Consider the following 27,288-nt stretch of genomic DNA (forward strand, 5'->3'; position numbering starts at 1 on the left):
TAATATTATCATATTGACATTTACTGATATTATTTATAAAACTAAAAACAGCTTCAAAATTCACCTCCAGGTTGACGGCAGATACTTTTATGTTAACCAGGTTAGAAGATTTTTCCAACTTCAGGTGAAGAATCCATGTACTGGCGGTGTCAATGTCTGATGTAATCCATCATGACACCCTTTCCAAGTGTTTAGAGAGGGTTTATTTGATTATCCTCATTTTTCAACCAAAGATCATTTATAACCCCATATAGTTTTGTGAATAGGGCCAATGTTATTTTTGTTTTGCAAGAATAAAAGTATTTGTTATTGAAATTGAACCTTTCCTGAGTGAAATAAGACAGATTAAACCATTTTAAAACTTGTATAATAAATAATACTACAATCGGTCACACGCACAGTATTTAGTAGGTCTAAATGGTGGTATTCCCTCTAGTTATTCAATAGTGTATTTTAACTTCATCATTAAGTCTGTCAGTGTAACAACAAATCTTTATCTTTGAACTTGAGCTATAATCAGCTTTGGCAAATAAGAGGATAATATCTAATCCATACCTACAATACGAATGACCCTGTGCAGCAGGTGCATCAATTCTCCTATTAAACCCTATCAACCACAGATGTCGCTACCTAAAGTAGACACTGAGTCTGCGTGTTATGTCACTAGTCTGACAGCTATCACTGTGTATCGTTCTACCAACTTTGTTTTTTCTATCAGCTGACTGTCAAACATACTGTAGTGCAGTCACTCATGAATAATTCAAAGGCTTGCAGTGGCGCATGTATTTCAATTCAAATAAATACCTATCAGTACATGTGCCTCACAGTTTCTCAGGCACTGCAAGTATATTAAATTAACAAAGGGTTTGATATCAGTGTCATCATAATGTAGTTAATTACAAACTCATGTATCACCTGTTACTAGCATTGCTAACTGAATACAAAACATAACCTTTGCTGTGCTTACATTTACGCTACTATGTTATTACTTTCTCTGAATCAATTGGTGCTCAGTATAATTAGGATTACAGTTGTTCTTTTCAGAGCTCATTGTTTAAATTTTAAGTTTTCATGTATAGTATTTGACATGGTTAACATTCCAACTCTACTTACAACAGTTTAAGTATTCAATCAGCTACTAGGAACAAGACGAGCGTAAATGTTCTTGTGTACAGTAAAATAATCTTGTTTTGTTCTTATACTTTGTTAATAGGATATGTATAACAGGTTTGTGTAAATGGCTTGTAACTCATGGTCAAAGAATTGCAATGCAAATAACATCACTGACTTGTATTTTGTGGTATACAAAAGACAGTTGTTCAAGAATACTGTAATACAGATGCAATAGTCTGTGATACATGATAGGCTCTTTCACCATTGTCAGCTAGCGGCAACAGCAATTGCATACAACCACACTTATAAAGCTCCTAATGTGAAGGAAACAAGCATGGATGGGAATCTGACTTGGAAAGAAATATAGATCGCTTAAATGCACAGTCCCATCTGTCCTGATTGAAAGAAATGCAGAGATTCTACATCTTCCTCAGATGTAATCCAAAAATCTCAATAAATCAAACAAGGCAACTGATTCATTATTTGGAGGTTTAAAAAATGCTTTTCTACAAGATGGTGCTAACATGGTTCAGTTGTTACAAAGCTGCTCATCTATGCAGCTGTACATCATAAATGAAAATGAAATTCCAAAGATGCTTTCATTTCAATACAGTGGATATAAATGCAAGTTATTACAATGAATATAAATGCAAGTTATTACAATGGATATAAATGCAAGTTATTACAATCAATTATCTGATCCACTGTAAACATATAAACACTAACAGTACTTAGCCCAACACCTACTTTGTTAGTAGCTCCATTAAAAATGCAACACGTAAAATGTGTACTGTATTTTCTAATATTGAACGCAGTGCAACAAGCGTCATTCAGATGGTATCCGATTAGGAAACTGCCTTTATTAGATTACAATTTTGACTTCTTTTGGAAGAAGCTCATAATTGCATTCATGCATTCATCAGAGAGCCACCTCTCCACCAGCCTCTCGACCTCTTGATTGTTGACCTCATGGAGCTTCTCCTTCTCCATCCCTCGGACCAGTTGTTTTGAGAAAGCCAGAGACTGAAATAATACATAAAGAAGAAAGATAATTAGATTGGTGCCCTTGTAAAATAGTGACAAGATGGAATTCAGTGTCGTAATTAAGACATTAAGCAAAGAACCGAAGTTACAAATCATCTCAATTCCCTGAAGTAGTATTATGGTACCTAGTCAGAGCAAGATTTTTTTTGTTTTAAACTCAACCACCCTTGCGTCTGGTTGGAAATGGTTTCCTATCAATACTGGTGGATAGATTGACAACAGGTTTAAATGAAAGCATTTGACCATATCCGTTTTAATACCAAGAGAAAACAACTTGTACGTTCTTCAAGGCTTCGTTAAAGGTGCTATCACTTACATTCTTGGGAAGCTGAGCATATGTTTTCAGCCGAGTCCATACTTCCTTTTGAAAAGTGCCATCAGGGAAAACTTCGGTGACCAGCCCCAAGTCACACGCTTCGTGAGCAGTCAGCTTCTTGTTAAACAGAAGCATTTCATTCGCCTATGGGAGACAAGTTTGTCACACACCCACAATGGTGTTGATTATTATTTTTATTTTTTTATTACAAAAAAACAGAAATAACATTTTTTTGCTTAACAAAGGGCCTTGATCCACTTTACCTATTCAATTAAAATAGGGTAGAGTAATGGTGAAGTGTAAAGGAAAATAACATGAAAAACTTCCTACTTTTTACAAACCCTGCCTATATAAAAAGTGTCCAGCACTTTTTAAAAGAGATATAAAATGACAGAACAATTTTACCTCCACCACTTTATAACACTTCTAGCAAAATACAAGACCTGCTGATTAACATTTGACCAAGACACCTTTAACAAGTTAAACAGTGACAGTTTCACTGAAGGCATCTAAGACACAGACATAGTGTATACAGGAATCCAATACAGGAATTTGAAATTTATATATATATATATATTCTTTACTTTGTCCTTTGAGTGTTAGCCATGCTAAGAATACTCAAAGTCAAATCACTTTTATGGTGGCAAAGATTATAAAGTGAAGCACATGAAACCCTCTTATCTTACCTTCGCCGTGCCCATTATCTTAGGAAAGATGTAAGAGGAGCATCCTTCTGGACTCTGTCCAAGCTGACTAAATGGTGTGTGAAATGTTGCCTGTATGGAGCATGGAGAAGACGCATTAGTTTGTTTTGACTTTTGACACAACCCTCTATAAATGATCAAATATATTACGAGTCAACTATTCAATTTCAGTTTGTAGAGGTGTTTTGTACTAAAGGTGCTGCCTCATTAGACAGTTGGACTTTTCATATATTTTAAAATGACACACATTCACACAGACAAACACATTATTACTCATTTGTGTTGGGAGTGTGGGGACATTTTAGGATCTTCACTTGTACCACATGCTAAAAGGATTAGGAGACCAGTGCTTTGGTCAGTGGGGAACATTACTAAAATACATTATTTTTGAAGCTACAGCAGCCTAAGTGGTTTACACCTTAAAGGCCCCCATGTTTTTAAAAGTTGTAAAAGCTTACCTTCAATTTGCGTAATATCCCCTTTTATTTTGATGTATTTTAGGAGCGTTAATGCAATTTCAGCATTAAACAGATATTAAGCAACTCTCACTAGCAAAGGGTTAACACAAGCTCTGGATTATCTTCACACTTTCTTTTCCATTACTCTGATGTCATTTTTAGCAATGGAGAGGAGATAGTGATCACATGCACATTTAGTCCTTAAGCCACCTCGGTATCTCTCCTGCTTGCACACTGAAAAAGTGTAGCAGCCTCTCAGCACAGTGTAACAACCGATCTTTCAGGCAAGTCTGCATTTGCTCTACTGTTCTCCACCACTCATGTAGCTCCCTTAACAAATACAGCCCTCCCACTCGCAAGTCTCAAAAGCACATCACTGAAAGTCACCCCATTCCACCCTCCATCAACTTCCAACATTGAGTCTACAGATTTGAATATGAATGGAAAACAAGAGGAGGGCAAGAAACGTGCTTGCAAATGCAATGAGGCTTTCCTTGAGTATGGCTCCACCAGTGTAATATGTCACAAGGTGTTACCTAGTGAAAGCATGAAGCCAAATCAATTGCAGCAACACTTGGAAACCCTTCAGAAGGAATATGTGGGGAAACCAAAATCATTTTGCCTGCTGCAGTTGATATGGTAAGAATAACATGTGGGGAAACTGAGAGCGATACCTCTCTCCAGCAACACTGAAGCGAAGGACTCAGGTGATAACAAATCAAGAAAACATGCTGGTGGAACAGCTGAAAAACAAGGATGCTTTTGCACTTCAAGTTGATTTGAGCACTGAAGGGCATGATGCACAATTCTTAGCTTTTGTGTGATACTTATGAGAGAGTGCAATTCTCAAAGACATTTTGCATGATACACAGAAAGCAACTGGTAACTAAATATTTAAGCGCAGAGCTAGGTGAATTCTTGCAGCAGGCCACATCCATTGTGAACTACTTCAAGCCTCACCCTCTTCGCACGTGTCTGTTTGCAAAACTGTATGAAGACATGGGGTCCGCTCACAACGTGTTGTTGTTCCACACTGAAGCTCGCTGGCTCTCAAAAGGATGGGTACTACAATGATTTTTTGAAATGAAAAAAGCTGCTTGCCTATGTGATGGACTGCAAAAAAATTGAATTTTTTGATTTTCTCTGATCAAAATAAGATGTTCCTTCTTGCATATGCCACAGCAAAACTGAATGAACTGAATGCAGGTTTGCAAGGAAAGAACACCAACATCTTTCAGCATTCGTGAAAAAAATTGCTTTCTGGAACAATATCTATATCTAAGTCAAACTATGAATCCACAGCTTTGCTTTCCTGACTGACAATTAAATTATTCCACCTCCCACAAAGGTCATGGCTGAACCCCCCCAAACTTAGACATGACAAAATATGACTGGGTGTAAAACCCCTTTCAGTGCACGTCTGATGCTATGGTCTTGCCAGCAGCTGAAATCGAACAGCTAATTGACATTTCCTGTGATCGACACTTGCAAGGAACATATGTCCGACTTTCTGTCCTGGAGTTCTGGTTCAGTGTCAAGAGTTAATGCCCTGCACTCTCAACACATGCCTTAAAACCGATTGCCAGCACTTATTTGTGTGAAGCTGGATTCTCCGCACTTGTGTGCATCAAGTCTCAGTATCGAACCACCGTGGATGTAATATCAAATTAGATTTGCAGTTTCAACCACACGGCTGGATTTTGAGAAGCTGTGTCACAACATGCAAGCCCACATGTCACATTAGACTTGTTGAGTACATTAAATAACGTATTAATGCGTTGGGTGCGATGTTTTTTGGTTGCTTTCTGGGGTCACGTACATTAAGTCTGAAAATGGGGTTGTGCAGGAAAAACATTTGGGAAGCTCTGCCTTAAGGATTGTTGTTTGCTACTCACACCAATCAGAGTATTTAAAAAAAAAAAAAAAACACACACTGTTGATACCCCCCCTTCCCCCTCCTAACTAAAAAAAATACATTTTATAAAATGAGACTCTCTGCTCAAGGCACACATTTCTAAATCATCCAGCTGTATTTGAAATTCAAATTTAATATATTTATATATATATATATATATATATATATATATATATATATATATATATATATATATATATATATATATATATATATATATATATATATACTAATATTGAACAAAACAGTTTATAGTGTTTTCCTGTTGCCATGCCAAACATGTTGGGTTGCTAGGTGAGCTCAGCCTATCAGTCTGTTATTTCACAATGGAGGAAATTAGTTCAACTAGTGAAAGTGGTACTGCTTCTTAGTCTGCAATAGATCAGAGATTGATGGTTCGAATGTAGATTTATTTCACACACCTTTATGAAGCAGAACGAATAGCCGCTGAGAGGAGTTTGTTGCAGAAACATCCTTCCACTTATTTATAAACAAGTGCGAGTCTATCTGCATGAGTTCCAAAATTCAAATCTATATACATGGGTTTCAAAATTATTAAAAAGCAACAGCACTAGCAGAAACATTAAATTAAATCATAGCCTATTTACATTTAAGCTGCACTTTGTAACCCTTATTTACATCTATTCAGACTGCATTCAGTGTCTTCTTGAACTTGCTTGCTTGTTTACAATGCAGCTGCTGGTTTAAGCAATGGCTGCTCTTGAAAGCAGCAGACAGAGTCAGTGATTGCAGTGATAAAGGTTCACTTTCATTAAGTAACTCTACTCTGCTCCCATTTCAACCTTTCCTCCACTAAATCTTTTTTCTTAATCTGGGAGCATGGCTGTTTATTTGTACTCATTGCCTTAGTACAGAGCACCCTGGGTTCTAATCTGTTCATTTTATTTTAATAAAACAATCCCTAATGAAGAACAAATGTTGGTCAAAACATCAGCCTTGTATGCAGTACTGCAGTTTCCAGCAACACAAAGTGATGACCTGATTAGAAAAGGTAGGAAATCATCTTTCTGACAAGAATCCATTACTCTGTATCCAAACTGCCGTAACATTCCTGCTCTACTGCCCCGCTTTCTCAAGCTGTGAGACAAAAGACTTACCCTGTCTGTGGCGTAGACAACATCAAACAATCCCAACACAGTGACTGATATTCCAACAGCTGGGCCATTAACCAGTGAAATCAGTGGCTTAGGGTAATCAATGAAAGCATTCACAAAGTTCCTGCAGAAAAAAAAACGGTATTGCATGTCTTTTACAATTATTATTATTGGTACAAATATTTTAGTATTAGCACTGTGTGTGTGTGTGTTTTTTTTTTTTTTTTTTTTTTTTTAATAGCCTATATACAAAAAAAAAAAAAGATTTAGTGCAACCTGTCACCTGTCAAACTGCAAAGCAACTTACCATTAAGTCACACACTAATTCAGTAGTATAACCCTCAAACAACATTGCCCAATAGGGCATGAAAACATCTCAAAATCACAGAGGAGCCACTAAGTTCTCAAGTATTTATCCTCTACACAAATTGTTAAGCAACATTTAGCACAAACATGGGCCAATTTGAGATACCAATAGAATATTTTGTATCTATGAATAGATCAATTGGAAAAGATTCTGAAGCTAAAACAGCCCATGTGGTTTGCACCATAAAGCCCACTCCTAACCCTAACTTAAACTAAAAATTAAGAGTTTGAGGGTCATCATGATCCTGACCTATCATTTGAGACTCATAGTAGGAAAGTTACTCAAGTATCTTTTTACCATTTGAGAAATATAGCCAAACAGACCAATTATTTCCATGTCTGATGCTGAGAGACTAATGCATGCCTTTGTTTCATCTAGAATTGATTATTGTAATGCACTTTTTTCTGGTGTCCCAAAACGTTGGTATCCTGTTTGCAGCTTGTTCAGAATACCGCTGCTAGAATTCTAACTAAACTCAGGAAAAGTGATTATATTACTTCCATGTCTACTATTTAGTTAAGCCTAAATCATCTTTACACTGGCTCCCTGTGCAGTACAGAATTGATTTTGAGGTTTTGCTGTTAACTTAGAAGGCCCTGAATGGATTAACACCTAGTTATTTGCAGGAGTTACTGACCCTGTATCTTCCAAACTGCACTCTGAGATCACAGGAAGTGGGGCTGCTGGTTATTCCTAGGGTCAACAAAAGCAACACGGGAGGCAGGGCTTTTTCTCGTAAAGCTCCTAAATTATGGAATGCTCTGCCTTCGTCTGTCAGGGAAGCTGAGACTATTCAGTCAAGACTAAAAACGCACCTTTATAAAATGGCTTTCTTATCTCAGTGTGCTTTAATGTAACTTTAAAATTGCTGCTTTTGTATTGTGTACATTATTTAAATCTGTTATTTAAGTGGTCTGATTGTGGCAGTTGTATGTGTGACTTGCTACACAAATGTACTGTGGTTTTTTTTTCTTTCTGCTATGTACTGTCAGAACCTTTTCAGTTAGAACATAAAATATGTTTTCTAGGTGTAGAATCGTATCTTCATTTTGTGAAATATCCCCCTTTACTTTGGTGTATTTTAGGCGTGTTAATGCAATTTAAGCAACTTTCACCAACCAAGTGTAAACAAAAGCTCTGGATTTTCATCACACTTTCATTTCCATTGCTCTGAAGTAATTGTTTAGCGATGGAGATGACACAGTGATCACACACACATTGACCCCTTAACTGAGCTTTCACCTCAATAATCATAGAAAAAAAAAATGGTGCTCTCTTTACAATTCTATGTTGTAAAATAATTAGATCCAAAACCATTTGTTTATTCACATTTGCTTGGGGTGGTTGCCTAAAATAAATTTGGAATTGTGACAGTTGTGCATCAACAAGCCTAAATCAGTTCTCAAAGAAAGGGGAAGATTACACAAAGGTAAATCGGTTTGTTCTACTCCAATTTTCCTTGTTGATGCACAACTGTCACAACATTCCTTTTCGTTATTAAAATGAGGGGTTTGGCATTTAATCATTAGGAGAATAATGGGCTGCTCTGCTGGCTGAACAGCGAAAGTGGTCTGGAGAGTCTCAAGTATAGCCTTTGCTTTCTTCAGATTCTTACTTAAGTAGTTCTCCTGAATCCTTTGCCATCTGTTCTACACCTCCTGCTGGAATACTTGTAAAGTTATTCAGGTCATTCCCGCTGCAGTAATAATCACCGTTGCCTAAAGGCAAGATAAAAAAAAGGTTAACATGCTCACTGGAGGCAACCGCTGGACAGCATGCACGATAACAAAGCTGTCAATAATTGAGTCTTACATTTCAAATTGGTAGTTTCACCATCTGATCACATACATTCAGCCATGTCTTATTAACATAACCCCCTCCAGATTCATATATAGCAAAATTCTGATGCTCTCAAAAACTGTGTTTTAAAGCTTTAAGAAAAATTGAATAAATTATTATTTCTTTATCCAAGGCGACTTACAGAGACTAGGGTGTGTGAACTATGCATCAGCTGCAGAGTCACTTACAATTACGTCTCACCCGAAAGACGGAGCACAAGGAGGTTAAGTGACTTGCTCAGGGTCACACAATGAGTCAGTGGCTGAGGTGGGATTTGAATCGGGGATCTCCTGGTTATAAGCCCATTTCTTTAACCACTGGACCACACAATCCACTTGAGACTAACCATCCCAACCAACATTTAAAGCTTATCAGGAACACACTTTTGGGGAATCTAAGGGTATTGTCACAGGTATCCCAGTTATTTCAGTGCCATACAAATGATTTTATGGACAGCTCTAAACACTATCATATACAAAACCATATTTTAATACCTGAGGATATTTTAGGAGAGGTTGGCAATCAAAGTGGAAAAAATCTTGTTCTTCAAGAGGCACAACATATAGTAAATGGATATTTGAACTTTTATGCTAATTTGGTTGTTTTTGTACATGTAGATGATATGCCTCAAAATGTTCATAGAGCACTGTAGTTATTCGTCATGTGTGAAATAACTACAGCCCTCTGATGTTCATATGTTCAGTATTCTGCTTATGTAACATGTATAAATGTAAGGAAAATAAGGTATGTTTAAACCTGTATTTAGGGCTTGATGTTTTCAGGTTTTATTTTTGATCACAACATCCCTTTAAACTTATTTTGAGCCGATTCTGTTCCTAATTAAACTCAGAAAAAGATGCTAAGTAAAGTCACTTGTTTTTACCTTCATATATTGACAGAGCCAGATCCTGTTTCGCTTCATTTTTATTTCAAACAGACAAATTACGTTAACTGCTCATTGCTGATCCTAATTGCATTTAATGATTGCACTCAGAGTTAATCACTGTTCTTTTGTTATTTACACTCATTTAACAGTTATCTTGACAGATTTTATTTTCAGCATAAAATACCCACTATGGAGTGTACACTGATAGCAAGTCCACCATTTCAAATCTCCTTGATTTTAGCAAGGTTTGTTAGGATGCAGTGACAGCTTAAATACAAACTGAAAAGTTCAAGCCCTACCTGTATTTGAATAATTACTTTCCTTATAAGCAATTAAAATAAAAAAAAGGAAAAAAAAAAAAAAAAAAAAAAATCAAGCAGCAGCAACGATTACAAAAGGTTATTCGATGCTGGCTCGCTCCACACTTGTAGAACATGCACTCGTACTGTACTTGAATAAAATCAATATACTGCATGGGCACACTTATCAGACATTTCCAAACTCGACTCAGGACAGAGAAGTGGCAGAGTCAAAGCTCCTAATACATGCAGGGTAGACGATTATATTCTCAAAGTTAGCTGTTTGAACACATAGGCACAAGACACTGTACATGAACAGCTGCATAAATATTCATTCTGAAGCAGAAGGGTACCTGTCAGCACGGTTATCACAGAGTCATCCTTTGCAGCTTGTTCGAGCGCTTGCATTATGTCACTGTACATCTATAGTGATGAAAAGAAAATCAAATGAAGACTCTCCTCATACCAGAATGTTTTTTTGACACACCAAGCACTGTGGTGCTAGTCTGACTTCAAAATAACTTTGATATACATTGTCAGGTGTTTAGCTTGTTCAAATAATTGCAACCAAATTGTTAGTCTAACTAAGCAAATACAATACAGTTAATAAGTCGGACATCACTTTGTGGTGAATTCGATTGTCAAACGGCAATGCAAGCACCTTCTGTTTCATACGATATTGCGTTTAAAAACAGGTACTACTGCATTGAAGTACTGCACCTGTACAACACAATGATACTGAAGCAATTATGCAAACTTTTTTTAGTGCAAACAAATAAAGCTGGATTAAAAATGTGTCAAGTCCATGACTTCATGAGTATGAAAGATTTATTCATTCAACAGTGCCACATTTGTTTAACAGTTTGTTTAATGCAAGTATAGACACCCTGCTGTTTTGTTTACCTGTCTGTGTACCCTTTAGTTAATTACTTAACTTTCAATGATAAAATGTTTTACCATTAGTCCAACATTAAAATAACATAAAGAAATAGATATGTAGATAGTCAAATATTGTCATATGTACATAAAGACAGACTGACATTTACCTTATATGCCCATAATACTCCTTAGATTGTGACAAAAAATGTAATAACCAAGTTTCCTCACAATCAGATAAGTGGTTCTCTAGATATTTGGAAATCTATAAATTGCAGCATAAATACAGAATACACCATAAACATTAATAGAGTACTGTAGTTATCCCACCAACGAGGGTAGCAGAATATCCCACGTGGCCTCAATAAGTGTGAAATAACTACAAAACGTTAGCTACTGTACTTTTTATATTACCTGTGTTAAGGTTTTTTTTTGTTTTTTTTAACCCCAGTCCATGCACTGTTCTTCAACTCTAGCTGTCTGTCAGACATATGTTACATCAGCTAGATCAAGCAAAATATATTTATATTAGCAAGCACCAGTACCTTCTGGTGCTTAGCAGTATATTGCCAGCAATACACTTGGAAAGTCTATCCAAAATATTTGAGCAATTACAATAAGAATAAATCAGAATTATTGAAACATCATAAAAAGGTAAGGGGACAGCCGAAAAAAAACCCCAAAAAAACAGTAAATGTAATTTGAAGCACTTACTCTAATATAACCTCCAGTATTATTAATGCATTTAAAGTGTTACACTGAGATCTGACACCCCTCCATTGTCTTACCCCAACAGTGATTGCGTTCTTCTTGTCGGGTCTGTTTAATCGAATGGTGGTAATGTTGTTCTCTGAAGTGACTTCAAGCGTCTCAAAAGCTGCCTTGCTACCCGAAGAAGCCGCTGCAGCCTTTGGGGGCGCCTCTGCAGACACCAAAGATGCTACCAGATCAACATATTTCTGCCTGGCATCCTCCTGCAATAGGCATGGTTGTTAAATATTTGCTATGCAGATCTCACATGGACATTTCTTTTAAAGAAATGTATGATGTACTTGAATTTGTATTTGACATACAAGGTTAAAAAAGGACTTGGTCTGCCTGTCAGGTAATCTGTTACTTTAATTTCCTAGGCACTTTGACCTGTCTTCGGGGTCAAAGCATGTTAATCATCAGGGGAAGTAGTGGTTTGGATAATGAACAAAGAAACGCCTGCAAACAGAGCTTTCTGTAACTTACTAAAGAACCAGACAGCGCTCCAGGTAAGCTGTGTACTGGGTGTTTTACACATTGAAAGAATATGAATTTAGCATGGTATTTAAATTGAATGCATAAAGAACATGCATAGCAAGCTTGCTCCACAGCTTGAGTTCGCATGTTATGAAGCATCCTGGCATCTCAATGGTCACTTCTGAATACAGTGAATAAGAATGGGTCAGCCAATTGTAGCCTGCCTGGCACCATTAAAAAATAAAATAAACAAACAAACTAAGGTTGAATCCACTCACTGACAATGCATGTTTGTGACTGGTAAATAAGTGACTGGATTCTTGATGCACGATTTTTCCGCGTCATCTTAGTCCACCTCAAGCAAACCTACCAAGTTACCTTTCTGTCAACCACGTTTTTGGAAGGTAAATCTCTATAATAAATACAATATTCTGGTGTTTGGAGTGTCGGGATGCTTTATATTGTTATAGCAAGGTGATATCATAAATAGGCTATATAGTGTGTGCATGCAGGCCTTTTGTTAAGTATATTCAACCTGCAGCTTATATGCAATAAATGGCCGCTCTAGTGCACTGATAGTGTAAGGATTATTGCCCACGTTGTCAAACAGGTAACGCAGTAATAACGATCTATGATGGGGTACGGAACAGAAAAGTCAGGGCACTTTTTTTTTATTATTTAAATCGCTCTTCTGCAGTGATTTAGAGAACAGATCACAAACCCCAGTGCACTAGAGCGGCCATTTTGAAAAGAGCTTTGAAAACAGAGTTTAACGTTTTAAGTGTAAAAAGTTGTCAGGATGTTAACAATGAAAAGAAAAATTATAGGTACATTATTTAAACAGTTCTAACAACACGTGGGGATGTATAATGCCAAGTTTTATGAAACCCCGCTACTTACTCCAAGAAAACCAGTATTTGTTTTTATTTATTTATTTTTTTACATCTGTTGAACTGTAGGAAATGGCCAAGCCATTTGGGGGCTTGTCTTCACTTACCAGAGACAAACTACCGAGGGATTTCCAGGCATCCCATTTGGCCTTGTTGACAAAGTCGAGCATGCTCGGCTTTGGAGCATTACAGGGTCCTTGTGTAGCCTGTTGAAATATGATCAAAGGTCACTTAACAACCGATAAAAGCAGCAGTAGATATGGTTCTTATAAAAAGGATTACAGATAACTGCACAATAAAACCATTTCATCTGTAAACCAAGGCATACTTGGCTTGCATGTTCTGCATTCACAATTTTCCACTGACCTTAAGCATTTTTTTACCAAAGCTTTGATTCAGAACAATGACTAGGTTCTCAATTGCTCTGGGTTTTGTACTATGCTAGCACCTGAATTATCAGGACATTTCAACCATCATTAATATATTTACAGTAAATATAAATCACCACATATTTCTATTCACATGTGTAAACACCTGAACAGTTTTACATTTTTTTAAAGGCAAAATATGCCTTTTATAGTGCAAGAATCAGTAAAGCAAAACAGGCATGGAAAAAATGATTACATTCTCAAGGACACTTGCTTCTAAAAAATAATGTAGGCTTTTGCAGAAAGAAACAATGAGACCCACTTTTGAAAAGTGTTCTGCCATTAGCGGGCATACAAAGTACTTGTTCAGCAAGTCATGGAGGGCTCTTGATAGTTGCGTATGTAACCTAAACAAAAGGTTAAGAGCTCTTGGCAGGCAATGATGTCACATGGCCTGAAGCTGCTGACATGGTACAAAGTTGAACTTAGGGAATGTTCCCCCTCAGGCTCGTTAACCCCTTTACAGCCCATTGTGTAATTCTTTCTAATAAAAAAACAACTTCACTATTGAGCTGGATTATTTAAGATGGGCCTACCAGCAGAGACAAACACAAACTGCAGACTCCACTCAATTGCTATCTGTCTGCAAGCTGGCATTTAGCTTACAACCATTTATATGATACTGCAGCATTCCTATTTATTAAAAAAGTGTCCTTGTTAGTATAAAAGTTAATCCTGGCATGTGGCATGATAAATACAAACTAATAGTGCTGGGACGAGTATTGTATTTTCATGCTTGGATATCTGTTCAAATGTATTTATCAAATATTATTTTATTGGAAAAACAAACCATTATATGTAACACTGTATTAAAGTAATTTTTATATACACTGCTGTGCAAAAGTCTTAGACATGTTGCATTTTTCTATTCTGATGCACTATGGGCATCAACAATTTACTCAAAGCCTCCACTTGTGTTTTCTACTATTATAACAACCTTGACTTGCATAAAGAAGGAAAAACATTGAGTGAAATAGCTCGCATCACTTGATTTTCAAGGTGTGGTATCCGAAGCACAATCAACAAGTACAGAGAAACATTATCTGTAATTGACAAACCCAGGACTGGATGACCCAAAAAGCTGTCTAACAAGGATGAGCAATACTTGATACTATCCTTAATGTATAGGTGTCGTTGTCCATCCATCAACAGTCCAAAGCACCTTTGACCATTGTTCCAGAGTCCAATTTTTGTGTTCTTCTGCATATTTTAGCCTTTTAGTCTTGTTCCCCTTTCTTAATAGAGGTATTCTTACTGCAACACATCCTTTAAGTCCTGATTTCAAGAGTGACCTGTTGATTTGATAACCTTAGTTTTCTTGTATTTTTTTTAACCCATCAGTCGTTCTTCACAATAAACAATGTGGCAAAAGACACATTTACATAAAGTAATAGCATTACTGTTTATTTTTTATATTAGCCGAACAAGCTAGCGAAAACTGTCAATTTTAGCTAAAGCGCATTGAGAAAAAAAAACACACGTTCCATTTATTACATTTCACATAACAGAAAATAGGTTTACAACATAAAACAAAACGTTGACTGCTATAAATAACATTTCCCTTGCAAATTGGGCCAGTGTTGGAAAACATGAAGCATTTTGGAGTGTCGTACACATCTATATCACCCAGTTCTTTAAATACGGGGTCACAAGCAGCTGTGCATGTTGATACTTTATTATATATATTATAATAAACCCCACACATCAGATAGGAGGTGTTTTTTCACTTGCCATTTTAGAAATCGTTGTGCAAATTTTGGAAAGTTGGTAAATCGGTGCAAGGTAAAACACATTGCGATACATATTTCTAATTTTTTATCAACTTTGTAATTCATGACATGGTGTAAACAGGCTGGCTGTAGGGGTGACGTCAGACCAGAAAGGAGTACACAGACAGGCAGTACTGGCAGATGAAACAGACGCGGCGGCGCTCAGTGCGTTTATTGTAAAATAAAAGGTTTAAATAGAAAACAAAAAACACTTTGACAAACAGACGATAAACAATAACATGTATCGTGCTGGTTTATAAGCCAGCACATTTTAGCAATTGTTATTTTAGTTTTTTAATCCTTTGCCTCCTCTCCATACCCGTTCCCCACTAACCGAACACAGAACCCTGAGTGAGTAAAACTTGCATCTATATTGTGCCGGGACTCAATTACTAATTAATCATTCACTTGAATCCCAGCACATGAACTAATTCGTGCAACCCCGTGCTCACACTATTTATGCAATCTATTTATGCAATCCCCGTGCCTAAACACAACTATATATTTTAAATCACTCGTGCTACACAGACCCATTTATATCCCGTGAAGCAACATCTAAACAGCAACATTAACACACCACACGCAACACAACACAAAACACAAACATGGGCGGGGCACACTGCCACACATGGACATGGAAGCGATGTTCATTTGAATATTTAGATATTTGTCCCAGGACTAGTTAGCTCAAATTAAAACATGTACCCTTTGCTTAATATTCAGTAACATCCCTCAACATAGCTGTTAATAAAAAAAAAGTATTACAGTAAAACATGCAAAATTGATTACCAGACAGAAAGATAGCTCTATATAAGCCTATATCCAGAATCTGATACTCTAGAAGTTATGCTAAATAATGTTTCATAACAATTTGATAAGCGGTTGTCCAGATACATATGTGAAGTGTGACTCAACTACAGTACATTCCCTTCGCAGGGTATTTTTTTTTTATTTTTTTATTTTTTTTTAAATTTAGTCGTCGCCAATTATTTTAACCCCGGTTTTCACCCCAATTTAGCATGCCCAATTATTATCTGTATCCCCGGCTCACCGCTCGCAACCCCCCCGCCGACTCAGGAAACGGAGGCTGAAACACGCGTCCTCCGAAACATGCTCCTTCCAAGCCGTCATTTTTCGCACTGCAGATCCACAGCAATGCTACCAGACCTATAGTGCCGGAGGACAACACAGATCTGGCGGCTCCGCTGCAGAGCCACAGGCGCCCTATCGGCCACAGGGGTCGCTGATGCGCGGTGAGCCGTGGATTCCCCTGCCGACCTAAGCCCTCCCTACCCGGGCAGCGCTCAGCCAATTGTGCGCCGCCCCCTAGGAACTCTCGGTCACGGTCAGCTGTGACATAGCCTGGATTCGAACCAGCGATCTCCAGGCTATAGGGCACATCCTGCGAGGAGCGCCTTTACTGGATGCGCCACTCGGGAGCCCCCTTCGCAGGGGATTTCATCCCCAGCACAGATAATAATAGATTCTAGATATATGGAAAAATGTGTGCGAGATACATAAAAACTCAAATCCGACAGACAGCCTCTATATAAACCCACATTATGATTCACTCAGTAACTTGTGCTAAAGATAGGTCGTAGTGAGTTTCACAACAATCAAACAAACAGTTCTCCTAGTTCATATGCTCCTTGATTTCTCTGCTGTAGATATTATTATTAATTTCTTAGCAGACGCCCTTATCCAGGGCGACTTACAATTGTTACAAGATATCACATTATTTTTACATACAATTACCCATTTATACAGTTGGTTTTTACTGGAGCAATCTAGGTAAAGTACCTTACTCAAGGGTACAACAGCAGTGTCCACCACATGGGATTGAACCCACGACCCTCCGGTCAAGAGTTCAGAGCCCTAACCACTACTCCATACCACTGCTATATTTTAGCTATGCCTGAAACAGAAACCACATCATAGATAAAAAGCATCACCTGTTTAAAAAGTGCGTAGATCTGTAGTTTGGCTTGATTCCCGGGATCATTTTTTAATGTCTTTAATTGGTCCTTAGCTTGATTGAAATCCTCCTGTGTTGCTCCCATTGCTGCTCCAGTTGTGTGCAGCTGAAGCACTGGCAAACGCAACCCTTGCACCAGTCTGAGGGGGGAAAAAAGCACTGAAAATAACAGAGGACTAAAAGCAAAGATTCCTGTATTTAAAAGCTGCAGTACATTTTATAACTTTCCTAATATGTTACTAGTTTGAAATATTTATGTGCAATTCTGCAATTTTGCCATATTATATATATATATATATATTTTTTTTTTTTAAAACATGGTTATATCTCAGATCCTAAATTGTCCTAGGGCTCTGCAGGTTTCAAGTTTTTAAAACAAGGTCAGTCTGTGGATGTTTGACAAAGATGCGAAGTTCAAATATGCTTAACATGATAAATGGACAGTGGTATGATGATTTCAGGCAAAAAATATTTTTTTGCGAAACAAATGCTCTTATAGGAAATAGTATTGGTAACATTTGGAGGTCAAAATGTATTACAATTTTTTTATGCTGTCAATATGTACAATAAACTTTCAAGAAATGAACTATAAAGAAACTTTGACACCACCTTTGATGAAATTTCACCATGTTTTTAAGATCAACAAGTCGTTTAAACTGATCACATTTCTTAAATATCAATACTTTAAGCACACCATGTACTGAGACAATATACAGGGATGGGAATACTGCATGTACTGCATACTGTTAAAAGTAAAGTTAGGACTATATTTTTTTCAGGAGTTATGCTAACCAGCATATTGTAAAAAGTCATGAAAATACAATGATTTTGATGAAGTGAATGTATGCCCCGATATTAGCCACTGATGTAATGCAAACAGATTGTTACTCTTGATAGCTTTAATTGATCTGTGCCGGGTTATACATGTGCTTGTTTAATAAAGTAAATCTCCATGACTTACACAGTACAAACTGTATGCACATGTAAAAATGTTTTACTTTCAGACAGATGAACAGATGTCTCCATATACCCCCAGAGACCCGCCCACCTGCTGATTGAGGACTGGCACAGCCAATCACTCGATTCCCTTCAACCAAGCATAGCAGGCAGCAAGTCTCAATCGAGCGCCTGTCTGTAAACAATTATTTAATCACACACAACTCCAAAAAGCACACAAAACAAACCTGTTTCCCCATATTAATTACCAACACTAATTTCCCCTTGTGCATGGCAATTGCCCTGCCACACACACCCTATCGACTACCCAGCTCCTGGTCCAGGCCCTGGTACTCTCCCGCCTAGACTACTGCAACTCCCTCCCGGCTGGCCTCCCTGCGTCCGCCACCCGTCCGCTCCAGCTCATCCAGAACTCTGCTGCCCGCCTGGTGTTGTCTCTGCCTCGCTTCGCCCACGCTACTCCACTACTCCGCTCGCATCCAGTTCAAGACTCTTGTACTAGCCTACAGATGCCTTGACCAGACTGCACCCAGCTACCTCCAGACCCTCATCTCTCCCTACACCCCCACTCGACCTCTCCGCTCCGCCTGCACTAGAAGACTAGCTCTACCTCCGCTACCCTCCCCTGCCTCCAGAGCCCGCTCCTTCTCCACCCTTGCTCCGCAGTGGTGGAATGACCTTCCTACAGATGTCAGGACTGCCCAGTCCCTGACCACATTCCCGGCGCCTCCTTAAGACTCACCTCTTCAAACAGCACCTGTAGAACTCCTCTGTTTGTATCCTGGGACACTATCACCCTTCATTTAAATGTGCTTTATTTTGCTCTTATCTGCCCCCTATTTTACTGCATTTAATCCTGTACTTCAGAATACTGTAATCTGCCAAGTGTTTAACCTGTAGTACTTTGTATTTAATCATATCCTGATGTAACTATCACTATTATCTGCTGTATTATTGAATTGTGGTTTGTCACACTTGTACTTTGCGTGAACAAAAGTTATTGTATTTCTTGCTCTTATTGTATTACTTGTATTGTAACACTTGAAATGTATTTGCTTACGATTGTAAGTCGCCCTGGATAAGGGCGTCTGCTAAGAAATAAATAAATAAATAATAATAATAATAATAATAATAATAATAATAATAATTTGCTGAACTTAATAAATGGCCAACAAAATAATTAGATACTGTTCTGTACACATGAAATGTATCTATTTAATATAAAAGCAGCAATTTAGACAAACTTTAGTTCTGGAGCAAGATACATTACTCAGCTGTATGTATCTTGAAGCAAAGGTGGCTAATGGAAATCCTCCTCCACAGTAATTTTAATTATAATTAAAAACATTTGTAATTTTGCGTACCTTTTGATTTGATTTAAAAAAAAAACCAAAAAAACACCTTCCCGCTGCTCCCAGTGTCGTCTGTGACAGAGAGAAGACAGACAGACAGAGAATTCCCCTCCTGATCCTTTCTTTGGTGGCTAATTATTTATTTATTTTTTTACTGAAAAAAAACTGTTTCATACACGCACACTAAGTTGAAGTTTAACTTCACAACTGACAGGGTCTCTCGTCTTGCTGTAATACTTTATAGCCCGATCCAGATTTTTGAAATCAATAAAGCCATACTTTGACCACGCGAGCGCTGAGTTACTGAAAAGTAAACAAAGCCAGCAATAAAGGCAGTTACTTGCTACACCTCCGGTCAGCCAATCCACTCTGCCATACCAACCGCTAGGAAAGGACCTGTTCTTATTAGCAATCTCAATTTTTGGATGTGGCCTCCCTTCAGATTTTATCTTGTTTTTCAGCACAATCTAGTGATGTGGGTGGTTCCTCCAATTAAAACCCATGCTCAGATCACGTGATCTGCTAGTGCGGGTACTGTGTTTCAGACAGACAGGAGTTCGCAATCAGAGGCATTGCCTCCTCTGACATTAAAAACTCTCTGGGCTCCTCCAATTAAAACCCATGCTCAGATCACACGATCTGCTACTACAGTGTTTAATGGGAGATAGGAGTTGGCCATGGAGGCACAGCCTCCCCTCATAAAAAAAACAAAACGCTCCTCCAGGACCAGAACACCGTCTGGCCCTCTAGTACTCTAATACCACGTTTCCATGAGCCACATAACCTGAGCTGCCACCCCACACCTGTTTTCATGTTTTTAAATTACTCAAGTTGGCTCCCAATTCGGAAGGGGGCCCAAATTCTCTGGTCCGATTTCACTCCTCGGGCTGGCATGAATTCTAATCTGAATTCGGGCTGGGAGGAAATTACATCACTAAATGTCAATCAAAAATGTTGTAGGGGCTGGGAACATATAGTATAACTGGACATTTTGGCTATTAAATTCGGCAGATTTGCTACCTTGGGGGATTTTGACTTTTGGCAAATTGGCACGTTCACAAAGAAAAATGCAACATAGTTTTGCATTTATCCTTTTAATTCCACAAACATTCAAATACATGTTTACTTAATGAAATCTGTCTGCTAAAACAGTATCTCATTTACACTAACTCGTTATACTAGCGTCTACAATGTCACTGCAGCAACTTGGAGAACAACAACGAAAGCCTTCTAACCAGTTGCAGTATTTATCGTTCTTATATGGCCCTTGATTTTACATAAGCATTTGCTATCTTTCAGGTTTAAAACGTAGCTATGGTTCACAACATAACACAGTGGAATGATCAGTATGATGTAGTAATTGCTGGGCAGTATTGCCATGTGTGAAAACTAACAATAAAGCTGAAACAAATTCGAAATAACTTCAAACTGGTTAATAGACTAGCAAGCACTGGTAAAAACGGCTCAGTTTTATACGGTGCAGAACTAATTTATTTTAACGTTTTTGTTTTGTTATGGACTTGGCGATACCTGCACAGTGTCTTCAGTAACAGTAGTATCTACAACGTATCGACAATAACAGTCAAACATTTTGTTACAGACTTTCTAACAAGTCTGGCGTAAACAATTTTGGCTGTTTCTTAATTAAACCCTTGTAAAAAAAAAAATTATATATATATATATATATATATATATATATATATATATATATATATATATATATATATATAAGGAACACGAAAATGCTTAACAAAAAATAACAGCCCTGTCAGTAGCAGGCAGAGTTTACACGGCCTCTGGGTTTCTGATCGCATCAGACCAATTCCAGATTTTTGTAAACCTTTGATGGAAATGGACATTCTAATTTTAATGTTTAAGGAAATTGGCTAGATCACTGCCATTCTCATATCCACTTTTTCATCTGACACATTATATCCCATGTCCAGCGCTTCTTTCATCTTTTCTGCATACCAGTCTGCCAGAGGTGTACTGCGTGAAACAAATGCGAAAGAATATCTAGATTGATTTACCTTTTAAATCGTTTACAATTTGACTGCAATACCGCCTGCAGCGAATTCACGTCTTAACCTTAAACTCGCAAGTACTTCTGGGGAAAATTGGTACTGTAGTATTTCCTGTCCAACTCGCATGACAACTCAATTAACTCAGAAAAGCTGGAAACATCACCTTTTTCACCTACTCGAGTTGTCCATCAACTCGAGTTCTGGGAGAATGCTGGCCAATTTGAGTCGACTCGAGTTGGCTGTCCATGGAAACAAGGTATAAGCATGTCTCTCAGCACCCAGAATTGCTGTTACTTTAAGAATGTTTAGATTAAAATGTATTTTTTAAAATCAATATTTTGTCCCAAAAGTGGTCCTTACAGTAGCAAGTTTAATCACAATTGTTGGCAGTACAACTCACAATTTCCTTTTTGTTTTACAGATTTAAATTTTCACCGTGAAAAACTGAAAAAAAAGGTTAAATATGTTGTTTATTTTACATTTAAAATGTTTTAAGAGTAGGACGCTGAAATATAATGGAAATCTGTCCAAACGTTTGAATACAGTTGTTAAATAAACTACAGCCACACAAGGAGACCATGATATACTTATTCTGATAAAGCAAGCAACTCTTTGAAGAGGCAATTCTGTATGCTATCAAACCAACCACAGTTAATTAAACAGAATGACCTCGCTCCACTACTTTATTTTAGTCATTTCTTTTTGTTCAGGATTATTGTACAGTAAGTAGTATCTTGTACTGTGTATTTTCTGCTTGAATTAATTAATGCAGAATGCATGTTTAACTGGAAATGGATCATCTATCAATTATTAGTCTTTTTTTATACTGTAGTAAATTCATCGCACCCCGGAAAGTTTATTTGGACTAAATGCACGGAAGGAGCCTTCTTCCTGCGGGCTGGCATGAGGTTGATGTGACATTTGTTTTTTGCAAGGTCTTATACTCACTCAATTGATATGGTCTGATAGCTAATGTCACTGAACTTTCCCTAGTTGCATTCTCTATGAGTATGCATGAGTATTGTATGAGCTTCAAAAAGTCGGTATTATAAATAAAATGTAGAACTGTTATACTGTACTATTTACTGTGATTACTGGGTATTTATTTTATTTTTTATTTTTTAGAAAGTAACGATTGACAATATAGAAAAAAAATACCATGTTAAATTGCACTTCCTCCTTGCGTTTACAAAACAAACTTTGCAGCTCTTGGAAACTAATACACGAGCAAGCACTTAAGTTAGAAAAGAAAAAAATAAACATTTTTAAATAAAGTTCTTCCATATATATATGTTTTGCCATATGATGAAATCGATTGACAACTCGACCTCTACACTCCCACAATCTATCATCAGGGCTTCTTATCGTATACATTATATTTAAAGACAGAAATGTGACAATGGATCAAAATGCTTCCAGATACATACAAAAATAACTGTAGACAATATTTTGGGTGATCATTTTCCTTCATTCACGGTTTAACTTACCTAACTGATTTCTGCAAACGCCACCGCCTTAGCAAGGAAAAAACAGCAGCCATACTAGTAAGGTCAGTGGAACAAAGTTCAATGAACACGTTTCTGACCACCACGTTGATTATTACGTTAATCCCGCCTTTGAAAGTACATCACTGCAGCTATTTAATTGGTGGGGTGATCATTCCATCACAGTGTTAGGATCGGTGAACGATTATGATCCCTGTTATTTGTGGATATTAATAGCACCATCGTTCTACAGCCGATAATATGTGGGTAACATGATCTGGTAGTTGGTGGATTACTCTGTGGTGCTGTTGTTAGTTTAGACACAATCCTTAAAAAAAAAAGGGTTCAATATGACAAATGAAACGGCTTTCTCTTTGTTAACAATTCATCATCACGAGGGTACTACAGTGTACACATTTGTAGTTCTCATATTTGTTAAATTATAAAAAAGAGATTTAAAAAAGTAGTTTTCTAACATTTTTTGTAAGTATTTTTCTTTTTTTCTTTCAACGTTTGTAAAACAAGGACATGTATTTGCATGCTTCTGAATAAACTTTTTGGATAGTTTAACATTATGAATGGGGGAATTTGCCATTACAAAGCAGAATATGTATAAGACCGATTAAATGTTGGTAAAATCGTTCTTAACAAAAGAACATAACACACAAAAAAATGTGAATTCTATATCTGTTTTACAAAAAATGAAATTGTTACAGTGCAATATATATATATATATATATATTGTTATACAGATATCAGTTTGGTATAGTTTTTCAAACCCTGAGCCATTTGTTCTTTTAGTCCCTGACTAACAAGTCTTGCTATTGTTGTCAATTACAAAGATGGTGTTCAACGCGAGTACATTACAACTTTTGCCGATGAGCTCTGCTCAGATCCATTGCTTACTAAATATCCCTGAACAGATAAATCCCCTCTTCAGAATCTGGCACAATATTTTAATAACATATCCATTTACTCAGTATTTTATGCAATAATAGTGTTACAATGGTAGCACTATTATTGGTCAATACCACAATTCTAACTATTAAACAGTTCAACAGTACGACACCCAATGTGCTGCTTTTGAAGCAGCATGACCAGTTACAAACCAGCACTACCAGCTTTAACAACAGTACCAGCGTAGACCAGGATACACGGGTGCTGGGCAACTTCTAAAGAGGCGCTCCCTTTGTAGAGATGGTGGGATACGGATACATGATGCAATTGTAACATTTGCAAGTTCATGTGGGTATTTTGTCAAGTCTCCAATAAGAAGTTAACCATAACCTACAATAGAAGCATTCTTTATAACTCACTGCAATTAAAATAAACAATTCTAAAAAAGACTGTTTTGAATAAGAGACACACTGCCTACTTTCATTAAAAATCCAATGTCCTTGAAAGTTATAAATGTAGCATCTACAGCTGGTACAGACCAAGAGATAAAACTAACACAAGATGTTACATGTTTTGCAGCCAGAAAACCTAACAAAAAGCAAACAACGACTGTGTGGTTTTGTGGGTTTTTAAAGGCAAGGAGGCACATTTCCAAGGCAGGTAGAGCATACTGTTGCTCTGTAATTGATCTCTGAGCAAACTAAATGTTCATTAGACAGAATGCAGAAACGTTTAATTGAAATATATTTAATTTTGCTTTTGAATTAATTTAAGATTTTCACGAACAGTAATCTGATGATAGTGTCTTCACATTATGTCCAATGCATGTTCAGATTTGATTATACCAGGATCTCCTTCCCTGGAATAATTAATAATGGGATATCATGCTTTGTAAGATTTTGGTGAATGTACTAATGAATCTGAGGTGCGCTTGGAAATAATTTCATGTTGTATGCAGGAAGATTATCTATTTAACCAAGATAAAGTGTGTGATATTTAGCAGCTAACATTATAAATAAAAGTCTGGCATTATTTTTAGGTAATTTTAAATTAAATATTTAAAATCGGAAAGTCTTCACATTCCAAGTGAGATAATCAACATGCACCCTAGACAGTCAGTTCTTTCTATCTTAATAGGTGTAAGGAAAGCTGTTCTTTTAGCAAGGAAAAACAATACATGAAACAAACAGAATAATGTAGTACATTTGTGTGATGAATCAAAATACAAATGTATCCTCACACTCTCTAGTACATGGATGTATTTTCCTAAAACCCCTTATCCAGTGAAAAGACAATTGAGGCCTTCATCGAGTAATTTTGTTCTTTAGTTTTAAAATAAACTGTGTGTGGTAAATATGTGTATGTTCTGTAGCAACACCCCTCACAGTAGAGTAAATAATGTGTTTATGATAAGTGGAACACCAGACCCTGCAGGCATTATAGTTTCATTATATTAATTCACAAATCATTTTCAGGGCTGCCAACTTCTGGCTGTTTTTATTAGGGAATAGCCTTACCTGACAAGAACAGGTTTTAGAAACCATAGAGTCTAGTGTAATCTCAGTGGCACTAAAAATAAGTAAAAGTAAAATAAACAGGCTTACTTTTAGTAGAATAGTATCAAAAATGAAATCAGAACCCCTGTTTCCTGACCTAAGATGCCATCTATTACAGCATTACCTATTTCCTTTTATTAATGAAAAAAAAAAAATTAGTCAAGTTAAAAATAAACACCAGTATTGCACTGAGATTAAACAACACACCGCGTCATGTGTTTTTATCAACATTTGGTGTGTATTTAAGTGGTTAATTTGCAGTGAAACATCCAAAATAAATTGATTCGCACTGCAATAATTACCCAGTTATGTTTAGGCAATGAGAAATTAATTGCACTTGAAAATAGCACCCAAACTAGGAAGGAGGGGGGGGGGGCTTGGAAAAGAGTGCTGTCGTGTACACTTGCAGTATTGTTGACAATTATGAATGTGTCTTTTTGTTTTATATCATTTACAATTATAAAACAAAAAAACACATCTAAACAAATACAAGGATTGATATGTCTTTGAATAAACTACAATAGTTTGTTTTCACTAAAAAGAACTGCAGAATTACACTTTGAACCAGCAGTGACATGTTCGTTTTGGGAAAACCATAGCTACATGTTATATAATGAATCTCCTCCAAGTGGCTGATGAGCTAATAATACTGACATCAGCATAAGACATGTACTTGCTTCTCAACTACCGTATGGTTTGTGGTTCACATACAGTCCTTGCCTTTCCATTCAATTCAGTGGGCAGGGATGCCAGTTCATTATCATCATAAATGTTTCCAGTGAATATATTGTAAGTCAAAGCATTTCCAGTAAATAATGCAGAAATTAAAAGATACTGGCTCTTTGAATGTATTCAACTCACTTGCCTTTTTTCTTTATGTCATGCTAATAAATGACAGCCTTCCTTACTTTCCCATTAATTATTAAGACTCTACTGTGTTCTTATCTTAATGGAAACTTGTCACAGCAATCACCTGACAATCTGGTCTTATAGTAGATCTATGCATGGATAGTTTTGAAGGCGAGGACGCACAAGATGACACCAGAGAATGACCCAGAAGTATACTTGGTGGCATTTGAGCGGGTGGCTAACACCGCATCATGGCCCCGAGAGTTCTGGGCAAGCCAATTAGGACCCTGCCTGATTGGAGAGGCATAGGCAGCTTACCAATATGACCTGGTAAAGCCAGCCATCTTCTACCGTCTTAACATCACGGAGGAAAACCACCGTGTGAAGCTCAGGGAATACAAGAGGTCCCCGAATACACGCCCCAGGGTGGTGGCGCAACAGCTCTGTGACCACATGAAAACAAGTGCACCTGATGGGTGAGGCTATTGTCATCGAGCAGTTTTGCCATGTGGTCGGCGCCGAGACCCAGGTGTGGATACCGCGCCGAGACCCAGGTGTGGATACGGCGCCACAACCCCAACACCCTGGACCAGGCAGTGAAACTCGCAGAGGATTTTGAGGACTCCCTGGTGTCAGCCCAGTCTGGGCTACTCACCTCTGCAACACCGCAGAGCACCACTTCCTCTCTCTGCTCCTCCACCCCCACCACCGGGACCGGGTCAAAGACCTCCTAGATCGCCGGCCCCAATGGGCAACCTTGCCTCCTCTCCATGGAGACCAAGGTTGGCCCCAAGCTGGGGTAGAGGTGCTACCCCCGCCCCGTTGCCATACCAGCAGTGGAACAAATATCTAACCTCAGTGCCCTCCTTTACCCCTACCTGTTTTAGGTGCCACCAGCTGGGTCATCAGGCCAAGTCACATGCAGGCAAGTGATGTGCCTGCATGCAA

At 37.5% G+C, this 27,288-nt stretch overlaps 1 protein-coding gene across 1 annotated transcript; it reads right to left on the bottom strand.

Moving 5' to 3' along the window:
* Positions 1-1,588: 1,588 nt before the first annotated feature.
* eci2 (enoyl-CoA delta isomerase 2) lies at positions 1,589-23,176 on the bottom strand. Its single transcript, XM_034000601.3, has 10 exons — positions 23,042-23,176; positions 17,199-17,361; positions 13,157-13,255; positions 11,721-11,906; positions 10,410-10,479; positions 8,648-8,750; positions 6,669-6,789; positions 3,160-3,249; positions 2,474-2,617; positions 1,589-2,136 (listed from the first exon to the last, which is right to left on the bottom strand). Exons 1-10 carry the CDS (start codon positions 23,092-23,094, stop codon positions 1,981-1,983), a joined length of 1,185 nt encoding a protein of 394 aa, XP_033856492.2. The 5' UTR covers positions 23,095-23,176; the 3' UTR covers positions 1,589-1,980.
* Positions 23,177-27,288: the final 4,112 nt, after the last annotated feature.

Source organism: Acipenser ruthenus, chromosome 4, assembly GCF_902713425.1.
Source record: "Acipenser ruthenus chromosome 4, fAciRut3.2 maternal haplotype, whole genome shotgun sequence".
Classification (NCBI taxonomy): domain Eukaryota; kingdom Metazoa; phylum Chordata; class Actinopteri; order Acipenseriformes; family Acipenseridae; genus Acipenser; species Acipenser ruthenus.

What these genes read in the sequence shown, in the direction of transcription:
- eci2 (XM_034000601.3), bottom strand. Translation starts at nt 23,094, where the DNA reads ATGGCTGCTGTTTTTTCCTTGCTAAGGCGGTGGCGTTTGCAGAAATCA. An exon ending in CCCTCGGTAGTTTGTCTCTG is followed by an intron (nt 11,907 to 13,156) that starts GTAAGTGAAGAC and finishes TGCCTATTGCAG; the next exon opens with GAGGATGCCAGGCAGAAATA. An exon ending in TGTGATAACCGTGCTGACAG is followed by an intron (nt 8,751 to 10,409) that starts GTACCCTTCTGC and finishes TCTTGCCTTTAG; the next exon opens with GCAACGGTGATTATTACTGC.